Source organism: Amblyomma americanum, chromosome 2 (genome assembly GCF_052857255.1).
Source record: "Amblyomma americanum isolate KBUSLIRL-KWMA chromosome 2, ASM5285725v1, whole genome shotgun sequence".
NCBI lineage: Eukaryota > Metazoa > Arthropoda > Arachnida > Ixodida > Ixodidae > Amblyomma > Amblyomma americanum.
The window spans coordinates 14,393,695-14,417,393 of record NC_135498.1 but is presented as its reverse complement, the minus strand read 5'-3'; the positions used below and the strand labels follow the sequence as shown (position 1 = coordinate 14,417,393).

The following is a 23,699-nucleotide window of genomic DNA, read 5'->3' as shown; positions in this document are numbered from 1 at the left end:
CATTGTGCATCCTTATGCGCTAGCACGACGACGTTTCACTGAAACTTTGCAAACCATTTCATTTCATAGACGCCCATGCCTGTGTTGGCCAACAGTTCAACTCTGGATTTATGGCAGAATCAAGCTGCGACTAGCAATCCTGTGCTAGAGCTCATGCAGATTTGAACACAATCAGTCCTGCACTGAAATTTGGGGGCCCACAATCTTTGCACCAGAAATGCCTCATCGGGCCAGAGGGTGCATCCTTTCCCAGGGTATATATATAAGGTAAGTAATTGGTTATACTGGTTGGGAAATCCTGCTTCAAACCGTTTCCATTTCCAATTCTATTCAAATCAAACTTCACATCCGCGACAGGTGGAGACAGGAGAACCCCTAATGTGTGGCAACGGCAGACTTGTGGTTTTTTTCTTTGACGCTTCTATGCTATCGCATAAAAATTGTTGCACAGCCAGACATTGATGTTGATGTTGCACAGGCATTGATGTTGCACAGCCAGACAGGTTGCACAAAGGTGTGCACACATCTTTTGGCAATGTTTGCTTCCGAGCAGGAATAACCTAGGCTGACAATAAAGGCCTCCTTAATTGAAACTAAATGTTGATGTAGCCACTTGCCCTCGCATGTGCTTAAGTGAATTGATACACTCTGTTATAAGTCGATCTACTCATGGACAGCTCCAATAAAAGGGCACTGAACTGCTTCGAGAGTTTGACAAGATTAAAGGAAACATGTGAAGCTCCTAGATAAGCAAGCAAAGTTTTTTTGTGGAAAAATGTAACATGGGGAAGTAATCACCGATTAAAGCCGCGGCAATGTTCAGGTTTCTAATTACAGCATTGGAAAAGTGCAGAGAAGCTTGGAGGTGCCCATGCCCTGCCATGCCGTCGTACGTCGGCAAGCACTACCCTGTGGGCTTTATGTACAGTGGCGCATTTCTTCCTTGGAAATTAGGTGACATTGTGCTCTTCGCTGTGGAGAAGCCTGAATAACATCCCAGCTTTAAAGGAGCTCTGAAACACCTTCTAAGGAGAGCATATCAACTTGCTCAATCGCTGCACTGCTTTGTCATGAACACCTGAGTCAACAAGTTTCTGCACGCAGCACAGAACCCACAACCACGCGCAAAATTTGGCAAGCCCTTTCCGGAAACTTTTTCACGCTTGCACCCTCCTCCATCGCACGTTGCTGCATATACCAGTTCAGAGAAGACTACTGGTTAGATTCTTTCAAATGTCATAAGCCGCATGGCTCTGGATGCTCCCCCCTTCCGGTGGTGGGGCCGGTAGAGGAACGCCAACCTTACACCATGTAAAAAGTGATGCGAGGATAGGGAATGGGGCAAAGACACTGACTACAGATAACTCAGCTTCTACAAAACACATTACAAAAATTGCCGTTAAAGAATATTTGTGAAGTGGTACACTTTAACATCCGAGGCATACCACAACTTTAAAGGGGCCCTTTAATTCACCTTTTTCACAAGATGTGGCGCCCTCTGGGGAGTGGCGAAAATTTTATGTTACTGGTTGAAAGCAAACGCATGTGAGAGACGCAGGCGTAATTTGGTTCCACAAGAAGCCAGCTACGCCTGCGAAGTGGCAAGTGTGTGCCTGGCAGCCACTGCCACCTGTCACATGCGCAGTAGAAGCTGGCGGTTTTCGTTTTCAAACAGTGGAGCTGTAAGAAAATAGGTGCGCATGTACACAGCAGCCTTGTGCAAAAGGCGGATTGACGATTACATCATTTCAAATGCTAGTACAAAGATTTTGTGTGCTTTACATGGAATTTTGCATATCAGACACCTTTAACCTTGCCAAATCCTAATCCTGCTTTAGCTAGACTTGCACTTCACATCAAACTTACGAATGCCCTTGCTATGCATTAAATTCATGGGCCAAGAAGACTCGCAAGCCAACAACAGTAACTACACCCTACATATGTGACAACATTTGTTTATTTTGCTGCTACAAAGGCAATGCACGACAGACATTACTTACAGTTTTCAAGGTCCTGTCATGTCCCATGTACAGTCAGTCATGAAATAGTTCACTGAATGAAATCAATGAAAACCTTAACAATGATGAGCAACAAAAAAGGCACAGCTTCTGTGCACGTGAGAAAAAAATCTTCAGGCATAAAGATCTTCCCGATCGTTGCCAATCGAGTCTGGTTCTTCCAAGCTGCTGAAGTTGAGGAAGTGTGAGGGTCGATGAATCTCGTGGTAAAACTCCTTGGGATTTGCCAGTTGCAGTTCATACTTCATGTTTGGGTCATGACGAACACCTGCAGTGTAAAAAAGGACGGAGTGCGCAAAGCAATAGTCAGGCAATCGTTAGAAGAGTAAGACCCGTTAATTTGAACTTAAAGGGACTAGGAAACGTGTACAAATTATCCAAAAGTCCACATAAATGAATGGCCTCCGCAGAACTGCCAGAAACCATTTGCATCAGAGTAAATTTATTTGGTGAGAACCACGTTAGCAGTTGCTTGCTTTTGACATAAAAACGATATGGCAATGACAATTTTTCTGACTAACGTCAGATGCATACTGCAAGAATTCAGATCGGAATTGTGGCAGTTGATCTACATGCGGAACAAATATATTTGTTGGGCGTGAGACCTATTTGTGGGACCTCCAACTGTTGTTCTTAACTGCAATTGCGTTGTTACGTAGCTGTTGCTTTTCAAAGTCGACTCCATGGACACCTGCTAGGCACACGAACTGCATGTACAGTGCCACCCTGCATCAGGCACCCATCTCCACGTGTCTCATGCTAGCGCCGCTTTGTGCTCGAGCCGTACTGCTAGGTTGGCGAATTTCATGCAAAGAAAAGTGTCTGCAGTAGTTGCAGTCAGCTCAGACTCTCGTGGAAGTCAAGGGAGCTGCTTCCTCCCATCGATGCATGCCGCTGTGCCGTGCACATGTGTGCACCAGTTTCGACATACACGAGGGCATGCAGGCGCATGGTGCGTACGCCTGGCAGGTGTGCATGGAGTCAGGGCTTTGGCTGTGGTACGCCACAATGCCATCCCAGAAGAGCCATGCTAAACCAAAACCATACAGAGCCAGTGATCTAGAAACATTATTCGCTCGAGATGAATACTTCGAAATTTCGAATAACAAACATACGAAATTATAGAATATTCGCACACTCCTAGACTTCAGTAATAAAATTTTGTTCAAAGAGCCTCTGCTCCTAAGCAGAATTTACTTGCAGAAATCACAAATCTTGTTAACACCCACTGGATGTGCTAGCACCATTAAATAATGGCTGCCCTCACTATCTAAGAAAAGCGCACAACACCAACACCCCAAGGGATCAGCTCTGCACTTGATACAGTTCAAATGGCTGTCCACAATGCTATGGCATTCAAAAGTTGGGCAGGGAATGTTTTGCAAGGCAGGCACAATTTTTGGGCACCATACCCATGAAGTTGTAGTTCCAGGAACCCTGGGCAGGCACCATGAAGAATCCCAGGAAGCGATCCGAAAGCAACATCTGGACACGCTCATAGTGTGATGGCAGGTAGCCCTTGGGGTTGTTGCCTCTGTCTGTGTTCTGGCGACCCCACTCGTAGCCACTCGGGGTCAGCTTGTATGCAGTCAATGAGCATGAGCCCGGTGTGAAGCTGGCAAAAGAAAAACAGGACAGGAATGCTTAGGCTTGTGCAGAAGCCAGAAAGCCCCTCCTAGCAACACCAACTATTACAGACTTCAACATGGCCACAGGTCTGGCAGAGTGCTCAAACCAACAGAAGTGTACACGCATGGCTGATGCAGGAGTATTCAAGATGCCCATACAGTAAAAGCTCATTAATTCGAACTTATTTTTATTGAAATTTCTGGATACCGTATTTTCTAGACGATAAGTTGCACCCCGTCACACCGGTGTAAAAAGCACATTTGCTAATTTGGTAAGCGCTATAAACACGTGCTGAGGATCTCTTCATCAGCAACTACGATGAAAATGCACACTTGCAGCAGCTGCTGTGCGTATCCTTGAACTCCTACAAGTGTGCCTTCTTCCCGCAGATTATCTTTTTTGTCGGCTTCTCTGACAGACGTGCTCTTGCAGGTTTGCGCCAGTCCCAGACTACTTTTTCGCTCCTGTAGAACTGTCTCCCTGTTGCCCAGATCCCATTCTTCAGCACATTATCAACCGCACGCAACTTGAATTTTGCATTGCGGCTTCTTTGTCTCAGAGGTGGCATAATGTTCAGCAAGAACAACACATGAAACGTGTGAAGCCATATGGATGTTACTTTTGAAATCAAAACTTTTGAGAATATGGCTGGCCCAGCTGGACTGCATGTGGCAGCCTCATCCAGTCTGGTTCTGGCAATCGTGGAGTTTGAATTATTGAGCATTTAATATACCACGTACTGTTCCTACTATACATAAAATGGGCTGGATTAGCACCTTGGCTAGTGCAACTAGCCAACTTTACTTGCACAAGGACTAAGATGAACCATTGGTGACCAATGAAATGGCAGGTCAACCTACTGGTGACATGCATATTGTATTTACTCGAATCTAGGCCAACCCCGATTTTAAGCCGACCACCTAAAGTCCGAAGGCAACAAAAAAAATATACTATATTACCTCGAATGTAGGCCGAACAAAAATAAAAGCGAGCACAGGATTTATTGAATCTGAACGTGCAGAGCTCATTCAACGTCGCCGTCGCTGCTAGACTCGTCGCTGTGTTCCTTGTCACTGTCACCCTCAAACAGTGCACTATCTTCGGTACCGTCAAGCGCATTAGATATGCTGCACTTTTTAAAGGCACGCACGATCAAGGTACCTGGGATGCCGTCCCACGCTGCAGCTACCCAGCCCGCCAGCTGCGACAGCGATGCACGTTTGATGTGGCCAGTTGCCGTTAGCATGTGGTTTTCGTCAGTCAACCAATCCATGTAATATTTCTGCAGACGATCCTTGAAAGATTTGTTGATGAAGACATCAAGTAACTGCAACTGGCCCATCATGCCGCCCGGCATGACAGCAAGGTCAGTGTTCGCTTGGGCGAGCGCAGCCTTCACATTGTCAGTCAAGTGCCCACGGTAAGAGTCGACGACAATGAGCAAGTTCTTTGTCAAAGGGCTCCTGGACGCCGTCGCCACACAATCTTAACCCACTCTTTCACCATTGCACCCGTCATCCACCCGTTCTCATTTGCCCGCAGAATGACATTTGTTGGGAAAGTTTCTCGAGCAGGCAGTGTCTTCCTTTTAAATATCATATGAGGGAGTTTATGTCCATCAGCTGTGCACCACAGCATCATAGTTGCGTGCTGCTTCTTGTAGCCCGCAGAGCGCACCTTCACCTCCTTGGCACCCTTTTCACTCACGGTGTACGCCACTGGCATATCAAAATACGCAGCCGTCTGGTCGGCGTTGCCGATTTGCCCAAGGTTGTAGGCTGCCGCTTCTCTCTTTAGCAGCATGTAGCGCTGAGAAGCTACGAGCTTTTCTTCGAAGAAGCTTGGCAGTTTCTGGGCGATTGAAGTGCTACGTCGGAGGCTGAAGCCGAAGTGCTTCATGAATTTCTGAAGCCAGCCCCGGCTGGCTTTGAAATCCTTTGGCGTTAGGCCTCGCTCCATCGGAAGTTCCTTAGCTTTCGCTTGGAGCACTTCTGTTGTCACTGGAAGAGCAGCTGCTCTCTGCGTCCGAACAGAGTCGGCCAAAACTGTCTTCACTTCGTGGTGACGCCCTTTCTTTGGTCCGCTAAATGCCATCCTCGTTGCGGCGCACGCAAAAAGCTGCTGTCGTTGTCCCCTCCAACGACAGACGTTTTTCTCGTCGACGCCGAAGTCCCGCCCGGCTCGAAGGTTCGACAATGCCTCTGCGGCTATCACAACTTCTCGCTTCTGCAGGTGCAACCTGCGGTCATCGAAGTGCCTGGCCAGTTTTTCCATGCACTTTGCTGACGAAGGTGTTAGGGAAATCAACTGCACATTCATACCAGCATGAAGTTATTGTAGAGGCGGTAACAAGTTTAGACATTTCTATGATAACTGGCAGCCGACTTCCAAAGCGCTTTCCACTACAGTTTCAGTGCGGAGCACGTTAGGACTACCGGCACCGAGTGAGCCAGGTGTGAGCGGTGTGCCGTCACCCAGCATCCCTGCACATCGCTGCAGAAAGCGTGCTGCCGGCATATTCGAGTCACAGGCGAACAGTTTTTTTTTTCCCTTTACGATGCGAATTCCTAATACAGACACCGCTGCTGTGGATTGAAAGCGGTTCTAGTGGAAGTCTGAACAGAAGCATGGCATGGTAATACAGTGAAAGCTCGTTAATTCTACCCCCGTTAATTCGGACAATCGGATAATTCGACCTGCACGCATGGTCCCTACAATTATATATAGGAGTCTATGGGGCAAAACTCTCGTTAATTCGGACAAATTTTACCGCCCATCGGTTAATTCGACCTAGTTCCACGGCCCGCCAAGAGTGGCGCTACTGTAAAGTTGGAAAAAAAGAATGTAGCGTAGGCCATCCGTACGGTCATCGTCATCAGCAGTGCGAGAGAGGGCGAGGGAAGCAAAGTTAGCAGTGGCCGAAGCGCCCGGTGTCTTTCTTCGTGCTTCGTTGCCTCTTGCAGTCGTTCTCAGTCGTCGTGTTAACCCTATCTTCAGCAAATCTCGTTTTGGCGTGTGTCGTCGTTGCCCCGTGTTTCTTGCTGCTACGATCGCGGTTATTGAACCCTAACACGCCTTTTCTAGATATTGCGTGCTTTGCCAGCGTGTTTACTGTGCTGTTTTCGAGTGCGTAGCGCGCCGTGCCTGCGCGCCTCGCCATCGCGTCCTGCTCCGATGGCGACACCGGCAAAGCGGCCGAAGTGGAAATATTGAAGGTGCTGAAGGATGGTGTTTCACGCTCTGACGTGATGGTCAAGTATGATGTTAAAAGAACCACCTTGGCCACTTACGTGAAGAATGAAAACAGCATAATGGAGGCGTTTGACAGTGAAGCCTACGGTGACAAAAGGAAACGACTGCGGACTGCGGCCCACCCGGAACTCGAAGAAGCCGTAATGCGATGGATTAGAAACGCACGTGAGGCCTACCTCCCTGTGAGTGGGCCATTAATTTGTGCCCAGGCTGAAAGGTTCGCCACAAAAATGAACCTTGAAGAGTTCAAAGCTTCTGAAGGTTGGCTTGCTCGCTTCAGAAGCCGTCACAATCTGACTTTTAAGAGTGTGTGTGGCGCAACCACAGAAGACGACAGCTGTTTCGACAGCGTTTTGCCTCCTGCCGTGCGGCTCGCGGATTACGCGTCCATCGATGATGGTGTCGCCATTGCCGGTCAGCTGACCGAGGACGAAATCATCCAAGAAGTGACAGGCGCCGACAACGACGATTCGTCGGAAGATGACGATTGTGAGCACCTGCCCCAAACGCCGAAGCGCACGGTGAAAGAAGCCGCAGAAGCCTTGTCCGTGCTGGAAGACTTCTGTGAACAAATTGCGGATGGTTCGCGTGCCGCGGAGCATCTGGCAGCTGTTAGAGCTATTGCAGCCGCTCAAATTCGCCCGAAAAAGTAGACGACGATAACAAAATAAAGGTATGTCATGCTGGGGCAAATTTCATGTTTTTTGTGGTTCATTCGATATTTCGACATTCGGTTAATTCGACAATTTTTCGTGGTCCCGTCAGTGTCGAATTAACGAGCTTTTACTGTAAATACTGTGTGCCGCAGAACGTCTTCGAAGGGTTGGACCAGTCATATCTCTGGTGCGTCATCCATATCATCGTTTTCAAGGTGCATGTGACGTATATTTAAGACGCGGGGACGGGAGCACTTGTGCGCCTCGTCTAAAGCAGCCTCTTTGATGCCGAAAAGTCTGGCTACGTGCGGTCTCAGAACTAATTCTCGCAGAACAAAAATGGGTGCTTTTATAAAGCGCGGTTTGAAAGCCAGAGTAGCGGACACGTTTATCACACTAATGCGTCACTTGTGCGAGATTTCCATGACATCGCTCCGTCCCGCGCTCCTGCCAGCCACGTAACAATATGACGGCTTTGAGCAATGCCCTGAATGTCGTATAATCAAGGTTCTACTGTATATTTGTCAGCTAAATGCTTGGCCATTGCATAGATAAGCAAAGCTCCAGAAGCTCCATCTAGGCTGAGAACGTGATTTTAGAGGCTCAAGAAAGTGCACGGGCGGGAACTAGACAGAGGATGGCTACCTGCAAGTGATGATGACGGTCTTCTCGCCATCCCAGGACGGATTGTCAGCCATGATGCGGGCGTGTGCTGTCACGTCCTGGGGCGAAAGTTGGGGCAGTTCGTTTGGCTGCGTGTGGAGCCAGCCCAGGGGCTCCAGTTCACGCAGGTGCTCATGCTGCGGCAAGGCCTGAGGCAGTTGGACACCCTGGTGGCTGCCACACTGGGGGCCAATCACTATGCACCGGATCTCCTTGACCTGTGGGTTGTCCACGGGACTCGCCCCGTACAGGTAGCCTGCAATCTGCGGTTCAATTTCAAAAGCACGGCAGCGAAAAGTTTTGTTAAAAGTGACAGCATCTGTGAGAGTGACAAGAGAGACTGCTATGAGAAGTGTGGCACAGCACAACAAGGCCAGTAACTACATATGCAACACAAGTGGGGTGCCATAAACAAACACAAAGCATGGGTTAACAGCACGAAAAGAAAAAAGCTGGGGGAACCAACCTGTGTCCTTAAGTCGGAGATGATGATGAACTTCTTGAGGATGTTTTTAGGCAGGATGTAGGTGTACCCAGCCTCCTTGATATCGTCAGAGGAGACGTATATGTGGTTGGTACGCAGATGCAGGTTCGTTGCCGAGATGGCTCGCACACGCCACTCAGTCTTGGAGGCAAATGACTGCGTTTCATAGTTGCTGTTGAAGATAAAAGGAAAAGAGGACGGTATTATGCCTTCTTTCCCAGACCAATTCTGCCATACCAAACGTCGCTTTCCAGTACCCTTACATTACATCATAAAATCAGCAGCCATGAATGAATGGCCACTGATGAATGATTGGAGCTGACAAGTGCCCGGATAGTCACATTTATTCAAGGCTGTACATGCTGTGAAACCTTAACCAGCATGAGTTGTATATATTAGCCGCTTAAACAGGTAAACTAGTATTAGTCGCACTGCATTCCCCTTCTCTGCAAACATGTACAAGGTGCGCGTGAAAGCAGCAGAACCGTGACGCAGCTCACCTAGTCGTAGAGGTGATTATCTCGTCACCATGCTTGTTGACTGTGCGAGTAGTGGTGGCCGTCAGCTGAGACTGCTCCTTGGTCTGCTTTTCGATCTCGGCAATCTGCTGCCGCTGTGCTGATGGGGCCGAGATCTCCATGCCCAGGATGATATCACGTATCTCGGATTGCGTCAGTGATGCCACGTTCACACTGTGAAAAGCAGCATACCGCATCTGGTTAAATGCAAAGTCTTGGCAGAGTCACTGAAAAGTCAGCAACATGTTGTCACCAAAATATTTGCTGACAGCATGATGGTTAGTCACCAGATGTGACAGCCATATCACTATCTTCAACAGACGGTACAAGTAGTCAAGCTGTCTAATGGGCCCTGTGCTCTGCTCTGGTTTACCCTGATACTCTACTTTGCACAAAAGGCCTAGTCACATTATAAAATGCGATACTACCTGGTTTCTCTGCGCACATACCTCAAGTCTACTTACCCGTTTTTGAGGTTTAGTGCTTCGGCTGCTCACAAATGATGGCACACTTTCCGTAATGCAAACAAGCAAGTGATGCAAAGGAATGGAAAGATGGGCACCCACTTGTTCTTTTTGCCATAGTCAGCCAAGATGAGGTCCTTCAGCTGCACTTCTACCTTGATCCATTCATCGTCCGTGAGTGTGGGCCAAATGTGGTGCGGTTCGGTGATGGTGGTCTTGTCTGGCTTGAGGATTACCTTGGTGCGCTCGTTGTTGACGTGGAGGGCACGCAAGATGAGGATGAGACGCGAGAATGCAGTGTATGATGAGATGGTCTTTAGCCAGTCGTCGTAGAGGTTGAAGAGCACCATCTGTGGCTCGGTGGCCTTCAGGATGAGGTCACCAAACTTCTCCACCTTGAGGCAGGCCTGGAACGGCAGCTGCAGCTCGCTGCCCTTGATCACAATGTTGGGGAAGTCGAGCAGGTGCACTTCCAGCGGGTCCAGCATGCCCTTGCGGGTCACGATGATTTGTTTGGGCTGCTCCTCTACGGGCAGCGACCGGATCAGCGCAGCCACTTCTTCTGCTGTCTTCCACTTGGCCAGCTGAAGCACAATGAGCAAACAAGGGGTAAAAAGTAATAATTAAAACTTGCATGACATGACACTGAAACCTTTCAGACAACAGGAATGTTGCAATGCACTCAAAGAGAAAAAGAAAGGGACACCTGTGCATGAACCTTTGCAGCGCAAGTGTGGCATTTCTCTAATGTGACGTGCCAAAGAAATATGAACACTTTACACTCCAGAATCCTTTCGATATAGCCATGGACGAAACAGTGTGCAGCAATTTCCACCCTTGAGCAGGGATGAGCTGCTCCTAGCATGCAGAATGCAATCCCGATGGCATGGCAGCTACATTACAAGCATGCATGTCACTTGGAACCCATGTGCTGTCTTGATCACGCAAGTGAAATCCTTATCATGCTCACTTGACAGAAAAGAAAATGAAAGCAGACTATGGTCAATAAGCAAAAGTAAAAAAAACTGCATCTGCATTTCTTAAAATTTCATGAAGTGCTCCCAATTCGTAGCTCGTGTAAAGAGCAGTTCCAGTGAATATTAAATCTCTTGCCTGTCCCAGACGTTTCTGGCCAGCCCAGACAGAAGTGTGGATGATCTTGAGGAACAGCTGTCCAGTGCGCGGGTTGAAGATGAAGATCGCACCATTGATGGGCTTTGTGGTCAGGTTGCCTTCAAATGTCTGTTGGGGAGCAAGTGAAGATGGGAGACACATAAAGAACAAGTTGTGGCTACTGCCTCAACATCTCGTAAGCACTCCATCAAACAAAGCTGTGCTGATGGAAGAAAAATGGTGCAAATCCTGAAGGAAGCAATAAAAATCCCATGGCTTTTTCTTTTCCGGCCCATTTCCTCAAAATCCAATCAGATTGTGCAACAGCACTGAAATCAAGTCGAATAAATGTGATTTCAAAAGATAACAGGGTGGCACCCGTGAAAGGTAGTGGGTGCTGACTGTACACGACACATCAACACGGCAACATATTCGCGATGGCTCAGCCTAGAGTCTCTAAGCAGCAGCGATATCAACAGCACATATTGGACCGAGTGCTTCTCCCATCTTCGATGAAGTTTGCCTGCTACTCTGACCTGACACTAACAGCCAGAGCTGTTGTCACTGCTTGCTAAAGGAGATATTAGTGCCGGTGTGTGGCCTGTCAGGAAAGCGCACACGATGGAGAAAAAAGCAGACAAGGACCAGTTCAGAACTGTACTTATCAGCACTTCCATTTGTCACTGCTGCTAAGGGTCTTTTGTGGCCCCACAGCTGCCGATATATAACCTCCTTATTCAACTAAGCCAGGGACTCAAACTTTTTGCCTCAAGGAACACCAACAGCCCACAACATGTGCAATGAACCCTCTCCCGCCACAAGGGTCACAATCGGTCGGCGTTGCTAGTGAAACGGCACTCCGTGCTTTCTTTTGCTGTTTCGTTCACTTTTGCAAGCACTATTTTTGTTCTTGCTTTCAGTAATCAGTTTTAACTCAATGCCACTCTCTCACTCATGCTCAGACCTCTAACGCCAAGACAAGGACGCAGAAACCTACCGTCACAAGACAAACGTTCCCCAGCATTCATGCACTCGACTGGATGGGCTGCGCAAAAAATCACGTGACGCTTCACCCAGCTTTCATTAGCCATCTGCCACTCCCCACTCCAGCAGCGGCGCGGCGTCAGCGTTTTTTTTTTTTTTTTTCTGATAGACTGATGTCACAAGCAGTTGCGGTACGCTACCGCCATCCTTATCCTTATTTAATTTCATTATGTGCATATCTATCGCAAAACACAACACAGCTCATTTTGTATGCCCGGCTTTTTTTTTGCGTAATTTATAAATAAAAGCAGCATTCCACAAACAGGCCCACTGTTTGTAGAAAACAAAAACACTTCATTTTTGACTGTCATTCGCCACCAGGTTAAAAATAAAACTGGAAGAATCATGACAGCACAAAAATGTGCTGCCTCAAGTCATTATCATACAGTGCCAACTGCAAGAGAGATGACGAGCACACCTTGTGGATTGTGACTCTGTAGACATTGGTGTCGTCCACAAACCAGATGATTTGGTTAGAGAAGAGCTCGCCGTAGTTCTGGGAGCTGAGGTAGGGCTCAGTCGGCTCTGATGAGTACAGCTGGAGGCCCTTGCGAATGCGCTCCCTAAGCACGTACAGTGCAGGGTTGGCCTTCATGATCTTGGCCATGGCCTGCTGGATCAATGGCTTGCAGCCGGGGTACCAGTTGCCGAATGCGCTGCATAGACACAGAAGTCGCACCCGCGCTGGTAAGTCAAAGAACTTGCCAATGTGCACACATCTCTGGCTAAAGAAAACATCAAGAGGGAGTTCAGACAAAGATAGTGCATTGAGAGCTCATTCATTTGGACCGGAAAAAAGTTTCAAATTATCGGAAAACCCCCTAAAAAGACCTTAAAAAATTGTTCACATCAAAGTGATTATGATGATATTTTTAAAAAGCGAAAGCTTTTACTACTTCCTTCTGTAGCATCTTTTAGACCTTGACCTTGAACCGAGAAACCACACAACTGCTATGACGTCACTACGCATTCACCGCCGCCGAAACCGAGTGCTCGCCTCTGCCTAGTCCCGTGACAACCATGATGTCACTCAACTGCAGCTACGCCGGAGCTGCATGCTCGCTCTCCGGAGCTGTGTGCTTGCTCCGTCTAGGTAACCCCTGCTGCCTTTCAGCCGGTGCCAACGAACTGCAACAGCTCTCAACAATTTACTCTCCGAAGTTGTGTGCTCGCTGTGTCTAGATACCCCTGCTGCCTCTCAGCCGGTGCCAACGAACTGCAACAGCTCTCAACAATTTAATGGCAGCAGTCGTCATGGATGATCCAGGCGAGATGCAACCAAGTCTAGCCAAGCTTTACCAGACTTAACTTTCAAGCTTTCGCTTTGGTTACTTAGGCTTAGCCAGGTTAAACCTTTGCCTATCTTTTTTTTTTTTTGCATAAGGGCACCTGCAGCCAAGGAGTGCAAAAGACAAGGTTAATGGTCAACTCAGGTCAAAACCATCCACATTAAAGTAAATTTATTCTGTGAAAACATGGGCCACAGCTGTCTGCTTCTGAGGCCAAAACTGAGGAGCTATGACAACTTTTCATTGTTCCGTCAAATTCTTCACTGTGCACACACTGTTTCGAATGTCGCTGCAAAATGGCTCTAAAATGAAGGTCCTCGCAGCAACTGTGAGTAGAGCGTCCTAACAAACAGCTTCTTAACATGTAAGGAGGGTCCAATCTACAAACAGCATGCTGAAATAACGGAAGAACCAGACAAATGGAAGCCAGGGAGATGCATGCTGGCACAGGAATGGAGTCGCGACTTCTAATAAAATATAAAAGTCTGGCTAAGCTAGAGTCCAGCTTAGTTAAATCATTTAGTGGTTGAAGCCTGTCCAAGATCACTGATCGAGGCAGCCAAAAAAGAAAGATGAGATAACGAATGAAAGGGCGGCGACGGTAAAAAGAAGGGAAGATGTAGGGGAAGATCATGGAAAGATGCAGTTGCCAACAGAGATTGAAAGAAGAGATAAAAAACACTGGCCAGGAAAGACGGGAGCGAGAAACAAGAAAACGAGAAGGGCACCCAAGGGAGAAAATGAAGGGATGCCGCAGCAGAGAGAAAAAAGAAATCTGAATCTCTGAATCTTAAGAGCGCAGTGATGCCACCCGGTGCTCGCTATCGGAGCCGCGAATGCCATCAGCCCCGTCAGCCGATGCAACTGGAATTACTCCAACAGACTTCAGTTACACAGCCACTCAGAGTGTATGGTGAGAGCTAGTAATGGCTGTCAGCATAAAAGAAAAGATCAGTGACACACCAGTTGATGGCCGAAACGGCGCATGTCTGGGCGTGGCTGGAACACAAGCGACCCACAACTGCCATGCACTGGTGCAAAGTTAACAAAAGTGACACCAGAACTATGCAGCTGCACTATTTTTAGAAAGCACCGTCACCGTGCCTCCCACAGCATGCACGTCTAAGGCGCAAGGGCAGCACTGCACACGTAATTTAAGTTTGAAAAGGGCTATTTGGATGATTGCTGGCTGTGTAGGTTGGCCTTCGTAGGGACACCATCTGAACTATCCAGTGCAAACCTACCAGTATTTGAGTTAATGAGCTTCTGAAACCACAGACTTTGCATGGGTGCTGTTAGGGAACACGCTAGAAGTCTGAAAGATCCATATTTCTAAATTAACAGAAGCTGAATTAATGAGATTCTACTGCACCAGCACATACATTTCTCAGAGTAGGTTTTAAGGCCCTACTTACCACATGAAAACGCACAAGGTGTGCAACAAAGAGGTGCAGTCCCTTTACAGGAAAGTCAGAAAATGTTGCAACACAGCAACCAATGGTTAATTTTGTCAGGTTCTGTTTAGCAACCAGATGTTAGCATAGAAATAATAACTCAGGCAACGAAGCAGCCACTGCCCACCTATGCAGATTGTAGGCCAGGTCAATGGCGATGAGCACGCCTGTAGGCGACGGATAAATGCTCATGTTGTCAGTCGTGTAGTCCAGGAACTTGGCACGGGCATAACGCTCCACGTCATGCGAGTCATAGTCACCCCAGCGCAGCTGCACATCAATCCAGTACTTCTGTGTTGTCGTGCCATCCATGGTGTCTCTGTGGTGCCAAAAGAGCATGATGCATGATCACTCAATGACAATGCACTGAAATCTCAATATAGCCTCGACACAAAGATGATAAAGAGTTTAAACGCTTTGAACTTGCCACTGCTCATCATTAAACGCTTAGCATTTTCATCGGTTTCCGTCAACATGATAGCTTCACACTGAAATGAACTCAGAACTGAATTCGATTATGCCTTCGTCAAGTGAGTGAAAAAACTAAAAGCCGACTTGCACCAACAACTGTGGTTCACAAGCATAGAGTCTGAGCTACCAACAACACAGTCACAGGCAGTCATGCACTGCATTGCATCTTTATGTACACGTCTTCACAGCAATTATGATTATGCAAGAAACGTCAGCTGCGGTGGTACTCAAAGTGAAAACTCTTCGGAAGCCGTTTTTGGTGAACCTGAGATACAGGAATATGTGGGTTAGAAAAAAAAAAAAAAATCAGCCAACAGGACCTCGCTTGGAAAATTGTGCCTTGTAGGGAGAAGGGAGGGGAAGGGGGGGGGGGGGGGGGGGAATATTGCCGACGGGTAATCGGAACCACTTTGTTACGGAGGAAATTTCGCTGTTGTGGCATTCGCCGTAGCGAGGTTTGACTGCATTTGCAGTTTGAACGATTAGGGAACCCAAAACTCCGCATTCAAAAATCTGAATCGGATTACGCAACAGATTACTATGTAATCTGTGAATTATTTCTCCCATCCCTAGTAACTTATATTGCACGTGCATGTTGCAGTCAAGGAGAAAAGGGTAGGCTTAGCACTTTTTGCAACCTAGTGAACTTTACCCCATAGAGAAAGATTTGGAGCCCCCTGGTATGTGGAATTAAACAGAGCTACTTCAGTGGAATCTTGATGATACCATCATGGTTGATATGAACTTTGTCATGATACTAATTCGTAAAATTCCCAGGCTAGAAACCACTGTGTAAAAAGTGCAGAATTTTGGGTGTTCCGAGCACTTCCCGGCACCACATTGAATGATACGTCCTACAGGCGACCACACTCTGAAGCACTAAGTGTTGCCCGCATATCACCAATGTGCAATGTGCACATCAACGAAGTCGCGAGTACGCAGTGGTGCTATCACTGACGCCTTGAGTGGGCAAAGGTATAGTGTGCACTACGAGCAGCAAGCAGTGGCGCGTGGCTGCATAGCTTTAGCACAGTGCAATCTGTGTAGCACAGTGCAATCTGTGATCAGATTCCGCAAGAGGACTTGAACGGCACACACCTATCACTGTGCAGGTGCAGCTGGGTCCCCAAGTAAGCAAAGCAGCAGAACGTGGATTGCGCTGTGCGAAAGCTGTCTAATAAATCCCGTCAGCTGTAAACAGGTTTGCATGAATGCATTTCTCGTGCTTCTCCATACGGATTGTGTACATTTTGGATAACACAAATATTTTTTGGAAGCCCGCGACACTGCTGTCACCAAAGTTACTTAGGAATGTCAGACATGCGAAATGCTCACTTTGAGTCAGCCAGAAGCGACGGACGGGAAACATTCCACTTGTAGGTGGCAAAAAGCAGCACGTCAGCGCAAGAGCTGTTCATCTTGTACGATTTCCGAGGATGGATGGTCTCCTTCTGTACGGTCTCAATTTCCAAGGCGTCTAGCTCTTGGTCGAAGACCTGCAGGTGTGAATAAACAGATGAGACAGAGCTGAGAAGATACATAAACAAATGGCTAAACACAGTTCCTGTTTGAAGAAGACTTGTTTTTCGAGCAAGCAATTACCCCAGGAAGAAAGAGAAGCCTCGAAAGGTGGTGCGTCACCTGTACCGGTGCCTTATCAAACAGCGCACAGAATGCTTCACACGACGCGCTGCCTTACCAAATTCAGTGCGACACGCATAGTCTGGTGCAAACCTTTTCAAACGCCGCACCATTGGTACTGGAAATGCTTTGGGTCTAGTATCATCATCAGCACCCACGTTTGTTTATAAACAACGAAGCCGTGTACAGCACCTTTCAGTGACCTAACCACAGTGAATTCTTGTACACCAAAGCAGCACCAGATAATTTTCAATTAGTCGAGTAGGAAGGCATCTTTTGCCTTCGCCTTAGTTAAAATAGAACAGTCATGAATTCATGCATGGTAAGGAGAAGCAACCACCATAACAGACTGCAAGGGTGGTAACAAGGTAGCAAGACACCTGCCCCATGAGGGAGATAGGCCAGAACAGGAACACACCTGGCACAAGTCCATGACAATGCTCTCATGGATTTTCTGCCACAGGTGAGCTCGGAAGATCTGGATGAGCGAGATCTTGAGCGTGGGGATCTTGCCGTGCATGAAGATGCCTGTCAGGTCAAGCTGCACCTGGAAGCCCACGTACACCTGCAAGCCATCATGTGGCAGGAGAAAACTGATTAGTACCGCAGCATACATGCGGCGGCGACTGCGCCACAGTTAACTTATGAGGCTGCACATTTCACAACAAAAAACGCATAATTCTGCCACTACCTTGAGCAAGACAATACTCGACTTCACCAAGAACTGCAGAATTTTAGTTTTATCGTTCAGAAAGAAACGTCAAGCCACATCTAGTTATTTGTATAATACAGCCTTGATAAAACTGCTAATATGCTACATTTACTAACAGAAGAAATGAACAACAACAGAATCAATAAACAATAGCTGTCTACTGCAGTCCAAAAAGCTGCTTTTACGCTGTGCAAGCAATGGAAATATACTAATCAAGTCCAAAGCAAAAGACCAATCCAATACACACGTTGGCACGGTTGATCGTCGGTGACCACCAGAGGGTGAAGCGCCGGTTGGGGATCTGGTTCAGTCCAGAACGCTGGGCATTGGTCAACTTCTTGTACTTCATTGACTCCTCAAACCCACTGGCCTTCTCCCTGTTGAGGAGGCGAGAAACAGGCAAGACAAACACTTACTTAGCAAGCAGCAAATAGAACAAGAAAAAGATTGGCACCATGCTACTAAGTCAAGAGGGTGAAAAGAGCAGCACACAAAATAGCTGAAATAATCTAAGGAAAAAAAAAAGTAAAAAGCATTTTGCACTTTCAAACATTTAAATGAGTGACATTTCAAAAACAGTACCCATGGGAGGCAAAGTATTAAAGACAAAATAGCCGTGCACATCTATTAGAAAAACGCTAACTGTGCAAAAACCATCACGAATTCTAGTTTCTTCATAGGACAAGGTAGGTACAGCCACCAATAAATAAATGTGGTCATTTCAGCATGCAGCCTTGAGCATATTTGGGGTATTATGAAGGGAACTTTTAACACAAGAGTCGTTTCAAAAGAGAAGTCCAAGTACAAAAGTACTACTAAACATGTTTCTGAGCACCTCTAGAGCTGAATGCTTCACACTAGTGCAGGATGTATCAATAGGCCACTCGCTTGCATTATCGAGGGCCGTGCCCATCGCATGCCTGCACAAAGAAAGGAAGCCCACCAGAAGAGACCCTCCCAGGTGGGGAAGTAGGTGCCCTTGAACAGAGTGTGTTCCAGGATGCCCTCCACACCACCCAGAGCCTGGATCATGTCAGTGCGGTAGTTGTTCAGGTTCCACAGCTTGCCGTCGTGCCGCTGGTGGGTCCACCAGAATGGGTTCTGCTTCAACACCTGTAATGCGGCATTAAAAAAAGTCCATTCTGCGGCCTCATTTATCTGTACCTGCACCCTAAAACGTCCCCAAATGGCACAGAGGGTGAACGTTTTTCCCGCAACAGAGCAGGGAATAAGGGAGATATCAACACACCTGTGTATAAAACTAAGGAATTAAGGAAAAGGAAAAACGGGAGAGATTCATTAAAAAATTTTAACCCTTAGGTTAGCTACCACTAAGTTTGTGAATTATGCAACAAGCGTAACTACTAGTTCTCTCATGAGACTTTGGTCGGAGTATCGCAGTTTCCTCACCGAGAATAAGGTACTAGAAATGCTGTAATATGGGTAAACTTATGTTGCCATATGAATGAATTCATGATATTAATGACTGCCTCAAATTCTGAGCAGATTTCATTCCTGAAATGTCTGCATCATGTGTGTAACATGGGTTCCAACAACACTAACCTGACTGTGTGCTCCAGACAAATAGCATAGTGTTTCAAATAATTCCCATTTGTTGATTTTTGCAATACTTCACATGCAATCACCAAGGGTGCAGTAAGTGCCCCTGCTGTCTAAATGTAACAGATGGCACACAAAACAAACAGCTGAGCAAGGGAAGCCCACCTGGTACTGCTTGAAGTCTGTCCGAACACGCCAGCCCTTGTCATAGGCCAGTGTGTGCCGGTCCTTCTGGAACAGCGTGTTGATCCGTGGGATGCCACGGTCCCAGCTGTCCTCCAAGTCTTCCAAAGTCAGGCGCCTGGAAAACAGATGTTGGGAGTTGTTTCAAAGTAGACAAACTCCGCACTAAGCCGTCACAGCAGCAGTCGTAATCTTTGGCTCTCCCATAACCAGACCTAACTGGTGATGAGATGCTAACAATTCTCAATAAGTATGTCACACTGTTTATAGCTTCAGCCATTGCACCAACAGCCTAAAGCATGAAAGTCTACGAGATAACCTTCTTTCTATACACCACATAAAGGTCCAGATATAATAATGCTCCCAGAGCATCACCTCCATCACCAAAAATAATGCACAGCTGTGCAGTGCATTGCAAATGCCACAACTCAGTAGGAATTGCCGTATTTATAAGTATAACGCGACCACAAATATAATGTGAGAAAGCTACAGCGTGTCGTCAGCAGTAAGAGCGCATATAATCAAGCTCATGACAAACTATCAAGTAAAAAGCCTGCAGGCAAAGCATTTATTATGTTTCACTTGCCGCAAGAAAGGCACTATTGTTTGGTCATGGCTGTAGGCAGAGTGAACAAGAGCGCTAGCTTTGACAGCACCACTGTCTGCAGAGGTACGCGGTCCAAGGAGGTCGGCTCTGTTGCGACTGAGAATGAAGTCCCTCCACTGTTAGTTTGATAGTGATATTCGATGTTTACCGTAAAAACTCCACGTTAAATATGAGGTTTTCTTCCAGATTTTAGCATGTCAAATTTCCACCTCATATCACATGCGGATCCAAACAATTTTTGGCCAAAATCTGCAGTTCCGGTTTATTACTATCGAATGCCATTGCCACCACCATCCCAGGCACGTACTCGAGGAGGGGCCAGTTTTAAACTAGAAGCTGGAACTCGCAAGTTGTGTGGAGTGGCTATAGCCAAGAGGAATGATAATCCTTTTCAAGCACCAAGTACTCCATTCTTTTCAAGCACACAGTTGTCATTCATCCCACAAACAAAACAAGGCACACTTGAACATGACAAGTAGGAAATGTGCGGCACCCGTTACCTGTTTTGTGCAAGTGCCTCCTGGCGCTTCAGGGCATATTCGGCCCACACTCGCTGGGAGTCGATGAATTCACTCTCCCAGGGCTGGATGTAGCGGTACAAGTTTGGTATCACCTGGTCTTCATCGTGGCTCATGCCTGACCGGAAGTGAGTGATGCCCACGTCAGTCTGCTTGGACCACCTGTAATAGAAACCACGTTTAGCATGTCAGAGCAAAGGTTGCTAAGGTTACAAAATGATGGCTATCCACCGCATTCATAAACTTAAGCTTTCGGGGAACACTCTATGGCAGCACGTGCAACACAACATTGCAGAGGGCAACAGGACATTCCATGCGCCGCAGGTAAACTACAAGCTGAGTGTCATCCTGCTATAGCAGGTTGAGCAGCATTACTTATGCAGTGAACGCCAGGGAAATGAAATTCTTCAAGCCTCTAGACATGGTTTATGATGAGCAACTATTAGGGTATGGGTACCTGATATGCTACTACCACAACAAGCATTTGAACTTCAAAGCTTAGCTTCATTTCCAGCTTAAAAAAGGGGGGAGGGAGCGGGGGGGCTCTCAACATGGTGCTCCGACAGTGGCACAAAATGTAAAGCTAGCAAAGAAAACCATTCAGTCCACATGATGATGGCTCAGAAACTTGTGATGCCACGTGGTCACTGGCTACATCTGCCAGGAGCTAAGCCAACCAAGTAAAACTGGTGATTGCATGGTATTCATTACTCTCTGAATGCTAAAGCAATTGAGTTTCATTACCATAACTACTGAATGAGCAGCTCTTATGAGTACGAAAAAATTTAATGTCACGTGAATGCTAGCTTATTGAGTGAGCCCTTTTTGCTGACCTGAGGTCAGATTGTGGGATGAGCACATGGCCCATGGAAAGCATGCCCAGGCCTCCCAGCTCCTTGGGCGTGTAGAACACCACAGGGGGGAAGCGACTCGGCATCTTGGAGTTGAGACCAATCTTGATACGTGTCTGTATCTTGTTCTCGCACTTGACCAACAAGTCAAGCAGCTCTTGGGTGTTGACCACAGCCTCCCGGAAGTAGGTCATCAGGCCAATCAAAGCCGTGTTCCACTTGTTTACAATCTGCGCAATCACGTGGAGGGAAAATAAACCATGTGGTCAAGCCATCCCGAGTAGCAATAACATAAAAGAAACTTGAATGCACCAAAAGATGACGAATTTCTCCACATACCAAATAGAATCAAAATGTGGAAATATGTCATGATTAAGCATGACCCCCACCCCTTCCAAAACATTAAAACCGGAACACACAGGTGGCTTTTCAATCTTTTATGGGAACCAAGATTTTGAAGCTTTCTCCCTGTTTTAATGTGTTAGTAAGAGTAACAACAGGGCCTGAGCAACAAACTGTTGTTCCTTCAAAAGACTGTCGTAAATGAGGGAAGGCCATCATCAAAGGCATGCGCCACTATCAAAACATACTGCCACAAGAAAATCAAGCACTTATGAGAGTCAATCTCAATGCCTGAAAGAGCCACAAGTAAATAGAGAACAAGCTGCCCTTGTCATTTACTTCTTTCCTTACTTTTTCCACGCGAAGCAACAATGTAAAAGCAGTAAATGCAATCCAGATACAATTTGCCCTTACTCCAAAACACGTCCTCCCTGTGCGCAAACAATGTTGATTGGGGCCTCAAACTCTCTTGGAGTAAGTGTCGCTGGAACCTCACATCAGGCTGGCATCACTCACTTTGGTGAAGGTAGTAGATCCAGAGGCCATGAGGATCTGTCGGACTCGATTGTGGAACCGCTGCATGGACTCGTCATCCACACGCAGGAAGCACTGTGCTGTTCTCTCCTTGGTGACCTGCACCACAGCATGCCGTTCACTTCATATTTATATCAAACTAACTAAACAGTGTCGCACTTCTGGAATTCTGCCCAATAATTTACTAGGCAAAAGAACCACACAACATTTTTTACTTTTTCTCTCGAAAGGCCACAACACGCAATAAGGGGCCCATTTTCCATCATCCCCACTGAATTTACGAAACTGATTCCTTCATTATGCACTATCTGAAACAAAATAAGAGCTCATGCTAAATACAAATTCAGTACTACCAGACAATGCCTGCCGCCATTTTCCTAAATTACTATGAAAGAAAGCTTTACATGCCATCAGGTTACTGTAAATTGCAAGTGTTAGGAGCAGGCAAGTTTTGATGCCTGGTGGTACCACAGAGGAAAAGAGCCGCCATAGGCAGATATGAGCACAGCTAGTCTGGTTTCTTAAAGATATGGGCACAGCTTGTAATAGGGCATAGAATGTTAGGAATGGTGGCTAGGCATATTACAGCATCAAAAAAAAGGGGGTGGGGCTTACCTCATTCTGCAGGTTCCACACTCCGTCCTTGTGGCTGAACTCCTCATGAGTCATGCGACACTTGGGCAGGATGCGGCACTCAAAGCCACCCATGTTGAACAGCAGATTTGGGTTGTCCTTGCTATACACAGACACAAAGCTGCTCTCCCACTGGACAGTGGTCACTGACCTCGGCAGCCGGTTCTTTATGTCCCAGAACACTGCGCGGCCCCTGCATCATGCATGGAATGATAAGCTGCTGCTCCATGTACCAGCAATAAACATGTCACTGAGTTATAGATTGGTACCAATGCTGAAAATTCACGAAAACACATTCAAAATTCAAAGTAATCAATGCAACACAAACTGAAGCTCACTACAGTGATACTATGCAGTCCTCCGTGGCTGATAACAAGAGTGATGAATAGATTGCTCTCAGTTTCAGTGTGAACGGCGAGTGCATAGGGTCACTATTTTGCCAATAAATGCAATATAGCTTCATGTTCTGTAATCTACTGTCATGCTCAACTGAAGCGCAAGGTTCCAATACCTTCACTAGGTATCTGACATGAGCTTCAACATAGCTTCCTAATACCTCTAGTCAAGAACCTTTCAAGCCAAGCTTGGCACTCGTGCATACAGAGGCCTCACTGCCCGTGCAACTACTCAAGCAGCATAATAATACCACAGAGTGGCTCTCACTCACAGGTTGACGTCATGCTTCATGAGGCGCATACGGGCGTCTCTGGGCCAGCACTTTTTGTTGTTGTACCCAACAATGTTCTCATTGTTTGGGTCAGGGTGCTCCGTGAGGTAGCGCTGGATCAGGTCCCTCGCTTCTTCTGCTGTGAACCTGAAATAAACAAGTGTTGTGTTGTGCAAGCTGAGAGCAGCGCCATGGAAACTGAACATGAAGTGCTTGGTGCATTTGGTAATCTCTCTCTCTCTCCCTAAAAAAAAAAAAAAAGCACAGTGCCCAAGGACCTTCATATCAATGAATTCATTACCATGAAGACAAAAGTGGGTAACAGAAGTAAAAGAAGTATATGTGAATGTACAGTGCCCAGTCATATAAACCAACTATTCATGCCTCCAATGACAC

The 23,699-nt window shown here is 46.8% G+C and overlaps 1 protein-coding gene across 1 annotated transcript in view; it reads right to left on the bottom strand.

Annotated features, from left to right (window-relative positions):
- Positions 1–1,939: 1,939 nt before the first annotated feature.
- The window catches only part of Prp8 (pre-mRNA processing factor 8), a 53,408-nt gene continuing 31,648 nt past the window's right edge, over positions 1,940–23,699 (bottom strand). The window contains exons 18-36 of the mRNA XM_077653215.1: positions 23,304–23,450; positions 22,619–22,829; positions 21,986–22,102; positions 21,110–21,357; positions 20,259–20,438; positions 19,134–19,269; positions 18,352–18,521; positions 17,656–17,785; positions 17,115–17,261; positions 16,391–16,551; positions 14,712–14,903; positions 12,260–12,497; positions 10,798–10,926; positions 9,787–10,268; positions 9,203–9,394; positions 8,685–8,874; positions 8,201–8,481; positions 3,431–3,633; positions 1,940–2,286 (exon numbers count right to left, since the gene is read on the bottom strand). Of these exons, the coding sequence (XP_077509341.1) occupies positions 2,132–2,286; positions 3,431–3,633; positions 8,201–8,481; positions 8,685–8,874; positions 9,203–9,394; positions 9,787–10,268; positions 10,798–10,926; positions 12,260–12,497; positions 14,712–14,903; positions 16,391–16,551; positions 17,115–17,261; positions 17,656–17,785; positions 18,352–18,521; positions 19,134–19,269; positions 20,259–20,438; positions 21,110–21,357; positions 21,986–22,102; positions 22,619–22,829; positions 23,304–23,450 (3,709 nt within the window). The 3' untranslated portion in view covers positions 1,940–2,131. The remainder of the gene's footprint in view (positions 2,287–3,430; positions 3,634–8,200; positions 8,482–8,684; positions 8,875–9,202; positions 9,395–9,786; positions 10,269–10,797; positions 10,927–12,259; positions 12,498–14,711; positions 14,904–16,390; positions 16,552–17,114; positions 17,262–17,655; positions 17,786–18,351; positions 18,522–19,133; positions 19,270–20,258; positions 20,439–21,109; positions 21,358–21,985; positions 22,103–22,618; positions 22,830–23,303; positions 23,451–23,699) is intronic.